The following is an 8,481-nucleotide window of genomic DNA, read 5'->3' on the forward strand; positions in this document are numbered from 1 at the left end:
TATAATCTTTATTCATTTTTCACCTTATAAGTTTTTATCTAACATTCATCTTGAGTTCATTAATTACTTTGACTCGTTTAATCTTCAACTTAACAACTTCCCTATGTTCTCTCTCTTCATATATACTCGTCTCTAAATTTATTCCTTACTCTAATTTATTATTATTTTCATCTTTATTAGTTCATGAATTAACCTCTTCCAACTCTCTCTACTTTACCTTCATGTCTTTCATAAGCATCATTTCTCTCCTCATCATCAAATTCCTCATCTATACAACTTCGTTATTAACATCTTATGTATACATACATACATACATATCCCATCTTCAACCTCGACATTATTAATCACCATGAGTTACACATCTATATCGCCCTAGATTTCTCCTCCTATTGTTTAACTACTTCACCCTTTAGGCTCAATATTATTTTTGGAAGGATTACTTCGAATTACGCTTAAAACCCTTTCCCTCATTTAGGTATATAGTTTAGAGCCCTTAACCTTACCTTTCACGTTAACAACCTTCTTAAAATCACTATTATTCCCTAGGATTGTTCTAAGGTTCGTAGAAAATATTATGCTGAAGTTCCATGAAAAGTGCAGCATAACTCAGGTACAGTAATTTGACCATAACTCAAGTTGTAGAGGTCTAATATAATCCAAGTTAAAACAAAAATAGATCTTACATTCATATATATATTTCTCATGAAGAAACCTAAATCCAATTCGGTACAGAGAAGAGGGGAGAGATTGGTTTTCCTGAACCTAGGCAGATCGCGTGACCGTGCTGACATCCGTGTAGTGTTTTGATCATAACTCACGTTGTGGATGGATTATGGAGGTGAGACAAAATCCATTTGAAAACTAACATCCATACCTAAAACTTTCATGAAGACACCTAAGCTCAATTCGGAATAGAAAAGGGTCAAAAAGGCACAAGAACGCAACACTCGCAGTTCAGGCAGCACGAAAACAAAGGTACAACAAAGCAGTCATGCATGAGGGGCTGCCTTGCTGCGCTCAGGCGCTGGCAAGCTGCGCCCAGGCCTGGGAAGGCAGTAGCCAGTGACCTGCGCTGCAGCTCTCTACAGTCCCGGTTTTGCCGGTTTTGCCGTTCGTTCGTAAAAATTCGACTGTTATCCCGATTTCAATTCCGTTTTCGCCTACGCGTTCTACTCAATTAATCCTATCATACTTCTCTGAAAAATCATATTTTCACATCCCAAAAAAAACAGCTTATCCCAGAATCACTTATTTTCCAAAAACACTCAAAATTACTTCTACTCAGAATCCCAATTTTCTCTCAACGATTTCTCATCTTCCAACATCACCTTTGTAATTCGTTCGTCAGCAATCTCTAATCACAATCTCGTATCATATTAATAGCATCGTACCCTAACCTCTTTACAACCTCACCATAAAAAAAAACATAAACCCTAGAGATGAATAAATTTTCCCCCTTACCTCGAATCCGTAGATACATTCGGTTTGGCTCGATGTTGCTGCACTAAGGTTCCACTTCTTTCTCTTTGATTGTTTTCTTCCTTTTCTCTGATCAACCAAAAACTGATTTCTAAACCCTAATACTCCTATATATATATATATATATATATATATATATATATATATATATGGGCTCACTAATATCTATAATTACCTTTATTTCCTATCCACTACTCTTTTACTTCTCCCTTCCCCCACTTATTAAAAACTTACATTCTACACCCACGACTCATTATTTATTTTGTGTGGACTCTCCTCTTCGTTCCTTTTAACTTTCTTAAACCACTTCCCACTCCACATCATTATTTCTATTTTCTTACCAATAAAATAATACTCAAGCACAAGAAGCATTAATAATAATATTAATCAAAACTCCACTTATTAAACATCGTATAATTAATTCAAAATATAAAAATTGGGGTGTTACACACGAACCCAAACTTACATAGCTCAGTTGTTCAATGGGGTTCTAGACTTTGTTGTTCATGCACATAAAATAATAGTAGAACCATGTAAAAAGTATAAATCCCATAATTTCATACCTTTACCTATTTGATGATACTGGTGCCATAGCCTAATACATCAAATATTTTTATTGACAACATATTTCGCCTAAGTTTAGGAACACACTTTACATCTTGCAAAAAGGGCTCACAATTATCAAACATCATAAGAGAAAATGAACCAATTTCTTGAACCGTACAAACCTCACTGTTTACAAGGGGAATAACTTCATGAAAACTCATTTGATGATGTTTTAGCAATGTTTTTCAGTCAATTAATAAAAAATTGAGGTCATTTTATAAGAGTTTTAGATGAGTTGTTCATGGTTTAAGGAAAATTTTGTATTGTTTTCATTTTAGTGGTTTTAATTCTATTTCTTGCGAAGCCAAACAACTCCGTAGGTGTTTTGAGTCTTTTTATATTGACAAATCATGCAATTAGGCAAATCAAGTCATCTAAAGATCAAAGGAGATTTAGCAGGTTTCGAAGACAATACAAGTTGGGGAAATTTCGTCCCAAATCCTAAGAACATATCATGGAAGGAAAACACTCAAAGAACATAGAGTAACAACAAAATCCGCACATTTTATTGGGCCATGCGCCCCATATGCATCACGTTGCAAAAAAGTAGTGTTTTCGCTGTGGGAAAAATAAGCTTTTTGTTGATTTTGCAAGCTGGGTCGGTGGAAAAAGCCCAAAATTCTAGTGTAAACCCAGTTGTAAATATTCATGTAGATATAGAGCCTTGCACACATAAACATTCATTCAGAATCGCGCCAGTTCAAGGCAAGGAAAGCATCAAAAGCATCAAATAGGAGTCCTTTTCCTCTTACTTGTTCTATAGTATGTTTATCTTCTTTGTTCATGTATTCAATTACTATGAGTAACTAAACACTATAAGATGACCTCTATTTTTTTTTTGGAATTCATTAATGCAGTTTAGTTATTTAGTTATGGTCGGGATTTTATTTAAATTTCATATGTTTTGCGCCTAATGCGTTTACAAACTAGGTAGTGACATCCCTAGATTTCTGAATCATCTTAGATTAGGGTTCATTAGGCCGGAGTCTTGCTTTAACCAAAACTTTATATAATCCTTAGGTCTAAATTAGTAGGTATTTTGCATTAATTCAACAAAGAAGGTAGAAGGGATTCAAAGAATTATTATCGTCGCTAAAACTCTGAATCAAAACCATTTATTTACTTGCAATAAAATCAACTTTCTTTGCACAATCAAACAAAACTTGCAAACTTCCCCCATCTACTATTTTTAATTATAGGCTTAGTAAATTTTCGAGTAGAAAACAACAATTCCTTTGGAGATTATAACATACTATTTTATTACTTGGAACATATTGGTACACTTGCTAAATTTGTCATCACAACTCCACCTTCTTCTAGCTTTAGAGTCTTAAAGTACTCCTTCCTTGGACACCTGTGAAAGGAGGATCCAGAGTCCAATCTCATATGGTTCCCAACTTTTAACCAATAACGCCTCTGCATAGTCATAATTCTCCTATAAGGCAATTGTACTTGCACAAAATCATCATGATCTCCCAACTCGAAATTATCCTTCTTGAAGTTCCTAATCTTCTAAAAATTGAATCATTTCAACTTGGCACCACAACTTGATTTTGATTTATCCCATTTCCCTTTTTTCTTACCTTTTCCTCTTGATACTTTAAAGACTTCTACACTACTATACAACTTCAAGTCATTAAACATGGTCATCTGATTGGTCTTAATCGTCAACCAGAACTTCTCCGAGGTAATATTACCTTTTTCCATAGAGAAATGCATCCTTAAAGTACTCATAAAATTTGGGCAACGAGTGTAGTAAGAGTAAAGGTTTATCCTCCTCATAATCCTTCATTTCAATATCCACAAATCATCAATGAGTTTTTTTTTTGAATTCTATCAATTGTTTGACCATGGGTTTTTATTATATCATCTTGAATGAATAGATTTGTTGTTTTGGAAGTAATCAATGAGCCAATGATTTGGTCATATCCAATGACTCCAAATTGGTCCACATAGTCACCACGATATCCTCCTTTATGACATCACTCAATTGACAGAGGACATTGGTGTTTAGAGTACGTGAACTCCCTTTGAGTTCGTAATAATTATTTTTTTGATGCAGCGTTGTATATTATTAATTAATGCATAATTATATTAAATCAAATACAGTAGACCAAATATATTATAATTACGTTAATTTTGACTACTTAATAGATATACATGCATTGTTAACTTTTTTTTTTCCTTCGAGATAAGATCAATAGTCTAAATATACATCAAATGAAGAGTATTTAATTTGTACCGTTGAATAAGATTTATAACAAATATTACGGTCAATGAAATATATTATAACTACGTTAATTTTGACTGTTTTATAAAAATATATAGCTTATTTTGCATTTTTTTTCACCCGATAAGACCAATACTATAAGAACAAACCACTTCATTGTGGATTTATCAAAACGAAAATATTTTGTGTACACCACATGTGGGTGTATGCACCTTGAAACAAAGAGAACAAAATATTTATTTGATAGATGTGATAGTTTGGTGATGTTATCTGAAGAGAGATAAAAAGAAAGTAAGGTGTTGAATTAGTGTGTATAATTTAAAGATATCTATTTATCATCGTTGTTTTCAAAACGTTCCTCTGTTTCACAAGCACACTTTTTTATTTTTTTATTTTTTTTCTAATATTTTATTTCTCTTTTCATTTCTTCAGGATTCCTACATACGCCCCAGTCCATTCTCCACATTGCCCACTCACTTTCCTCTCACTCTTTATACTCTTATGTCGAATGCTTTTTCATAAAGTGTTCTTCTTTTGTTTCTTCCATTGAAACATTGTTTTCTTATTTTGATTTTCATAATTTCTAATTCATTTTTTGGTCTCACTAATGGAAGGGAGCAATAAGTTTGATTTATTAAACCTTATGTGCTTTGAAAACATATCAACATGTTTTGCAAATTCTAAAAGTGGTGTTGAGGACGAGTCTATTCTTTCATGGGACCACAAATATCTTAACAATCAATGTTTGAGTTATGAAAACATGAGATCAGAACTATTTTTGAGTCTTTTTATACTTAGTGATGATATTGTTTTGTGTTTGGTTAAGAAAGAGAGTGAACATTTGCCTCGTGATGATTATCTCGAGAGGCTTCGTGGTGGGGACAATTCTTTTGTGGAATTGAACTTGATTGATACTAGGATGGAGGCTATTAAGTGGATTTGGAAGGTGTGTTTATTTATTTTTATTAGACGATGCTTACATGTTTAATTTTTTGTTTGTTTCCTTCGTGATCAATTCCTTTGAACATAGTTATATATATAAAAAATTCATTTAATGAAAATTATTAAATAAACTTCTTTAAGATTTTTTGGCAAGTTAATTTTATTAATTCTTTACATTTGTGGTCCCAATGTATTTTAGTTGAATTCTAGTCATTTAAAAAAAAAATGAATTTTTCATTTCAAAAGTTGTTAAAAAAAATCTAATATTAATTTCTTCATAATTTAATTTATGAATTTATCATTGTGTTTCACTTGGATTTTTCATTGAATATTATGTGTGTTTTTATAGTTGATTTTCGAAGTTGGTTAAGGAGTAGTTTTGTTTTTCATCAGTTTGTTGATGCTTCAAATGCATTTGAGATTTTTTTTTTGCCACATTTTTTCTTCCCCTTACATTTGGATTTTTTTTTTTTTTTTTTATTTTTGTGAGGATTTTGATTCCCAATTGAGACATTGCATATTGGTTTTTGATTAAACTATTTGATCTACAGGCTGCTGCATTTTATGGTTTTGGGTTGTGCATCCTTTCTCTAGCTGTGAACTACATGGACCGTTTCCTCTCAGTATACAACTTTGAAGTAAGATCATATACAAAAACAATACTTATTTTCTTTAAAGATAAAACCAACTTATTTTTTGTTGTTGTTTATAAGTTAATGTTTTCAAATATTTTCTTTATTATATATAATAATGTAAATGGTTTTACTAACCCCTATAGAGAGGCCATGATTGGAGTGTGCGATTGTTGTCCTTAGCATGTTTCTCGATTGCTGCTAAATTGGAGGAGAGTTATAAATTGCCTAAATTTAAAGACTTTGAGGTATGCTTTTCATTTATCATAAAAAATTGTTGCGCATATTTTCTATTTTTCTTTGATTTTCTCATTTATAATTTTGGTAAATTGCAGTTTGGAGAATCAATGTTTGAAACCAAAGGCATTCAAAAGATGGAGCTATTGGTATTAAACCACTTAAACTGGAAAATGCAATCTTCAACTCCATGTTCCTTTGTGGATTACTTCCTTAGTAAGATTACTTCTGAGCAGCAGTTTCCGTCAGAGTCATCCATGTTGAATTCAGTGAATCTCTTGTTTGACATAACAAAATGTATTATTCTATTTACTATGACATTATTTTTTTTTTAATTTGGTAAGGGTTAATCAGGTGTTTATTGATGGAAAATCAATGCAATGCAGGTATTGATTTCTTGGAATTTAGACCTTCTGAAATTGCTGCAGCAACTGCAATTTTTGTTTCAAAGGAGTTGGAGACAAATGAGATTGATGATGTTTTGACTCGTTTTGCTGTTGTAGAGAAGGTAAGTTGGTGGAAACCTATTAAGTCCTGACACTGGCATTAACACATTTGTCATTAACACATCAACACCAATAATAATTTAAAAAATTAAATAATTGAATGTGCCCATATATGTCGTTGTTGGACACTGATACATGTTAGACAAACCTTATAATGGAAAATAGGAATTTCCCTTTGTTGGTTTTCCTTTGGGGAAAACCTTTTACCAGATATGCGTCACCAACAATTCAGAGTAAATGTGTCTCTGGTATCCGACACTGACACGACACCAATACATATAGTTATGTTCAATCACTTTCATTTTCTTAAATTATTACTAGTATCATGACATCAATGTCTATGTCCATATCTTAGTGAGTGCTTTATCAGTTAATAGCATCCTGACGTTGTGTTTAAAAATAATTCTACTTATTGACTTATAGAGTTTTTTTGATTTGCAGGACAATACTTTGAAGTGTATTGAACTGATGAAAAATTTGGCACGGATGGAAGTGTCTTCCGATTCGAACTGTTTCAACTTTGAACCATTTATACCTGAAAGCCCTAATGGAGTGGTTGATTCTGCATGGTTGAGCTCTAAAAGTGATGAAACAACAACAAATGAATTATCAGATGCAAATTCTTCTCCTAAAAATTCAAATACTAGGGAAAGACAAGTCCTTCCATAGTGATGGAACTTTCCTGTCATGATATTTCAACTTCTTTTTCTCTATTTATACCAAAGCTATTTAGGTTTTGGTTAAATGGGAGATTAGTATGGTCTTTGTTTGCAATTTTTTTAGCTACTCTTTGTTGGCATTTGTAACATACTCAATGTGATTTTGCTTTTTGAATGAATAAGACAATAAAAATTTAATAAATTTCATGCTAGCATGAACATAAGGTGTTTCTAGTTGTTATAATGAAACAATTTTTAAGAGACAACTAATAAGGTTGAGGAAATGTGGATGAAATACATTTTTTTTTCATGAAATAATATTGTTGTGTTTTTTTAGGGAATATTTTGTTGTGTCATATTATGTTACAACTATATTTTTCTATGATACAACTATACAATTTCTACAACACTCATACAATTGCGCAATATTTTTCTGTGTTGCAAATATGAATTTTTCTATTTTCCCCCTATTTTTGTACAAAGTTTTTAAATTTTTATGAAACAAAGTAAACATAATTTGGTAATTTATTTTCCCATTCTCTTCCTCTTCATATTCATTTCTCTCCTTATTTTCATGTCTCTTCGTACTGCTTTACAGGACACAACAACATTTCAGAAGCATGTTTTGTCACAACAAACCCCAATTTTTTAAATTTTTTTCCCTTCCATTTAGAGTTTGATTTATGTGATATGAGTCTGTTAGGTTTATATAAGAATATATGTATTATGTTTCCGTCATGTTTATATTGTTTTGCGTTTTCTGCCATTTTTGTATCCCTGTCTTTTTATCATCGATGATGATATAAACCATTAATAAGTGAAATATGAATCAAAGAAATCTGAAGAGTCAGATAAAAATGTATGAAATTATTAAAAATAAGAAACTAATAAAAATACATGACTAATGACATAGATGCAGAAGAAGAGAAGTTTTATGTTCTTCTACAATCTTAGGCATTCGGTTCGTTGTTATCCAAGCCATACTATAATTCCAAAATTAACTTAAAAACTATAAATTGATGATTGACGTAAAATTCTTAATTTAGAGAATAGAAAATCCCCTATTCTCTGCATCCATTAAGCTTAGGCACTATTAATTTAAAGAATAGTAACTTAGAGAAATTCTCCTAAAAAAAGTAATTTAGAGAAATTATAAATTTATGTTTGTGAGATTTATATGAATGAGGGCG

At 31.6% G+C, this 8,481-nt stretch overlaps 1 protein-coding gene across 1 annotated transcript; it reads left to right on the top strand.

Annotated features, from left to right (window-relative positions):
* The first annotated feature begins 4,922 nt into the window (after window positions 1-4,922).
* LOC146900241 (cyclin-D4-1-like) lies at window positions 4,923-7,376 on the top strand. Its single transcript, XM_085737929.1, has 6 exons — window positions 4,923-5,261; window positions 5,809-5,895; window positions 6,036-6,137; window positions 6,225-6,423; window positions 6,513-6,634; window positions 7,074-7,376. The coding sequence occupies exons 1-6, from the start codon at window positions 4,923-4,925 to the stop codon at window positions 7,299-7,301; spliced, it is 1,077 nt and encodes a 358-aa protein (XP_085594055.1). The 3' UTR covers window positions 7,302-7,376.
* Window positions 7,377-8,481: the final 1,105 nt, after the last annotated feature.

This window comes from Medicago sativa, chromosome 8, assembly GCF_051527215.1.
Source record: "Medicago sativa cultivar Bolivia chromosome 8, Bolivia_mono, whole genome shotgun sequence".
NCBI classification, from domain to species: Eukaryota; Viridiplantae; Streptophyta; class Magnoliopsida; order Fabales; family Fabaceae; genus Medicago; species Medicago sativa.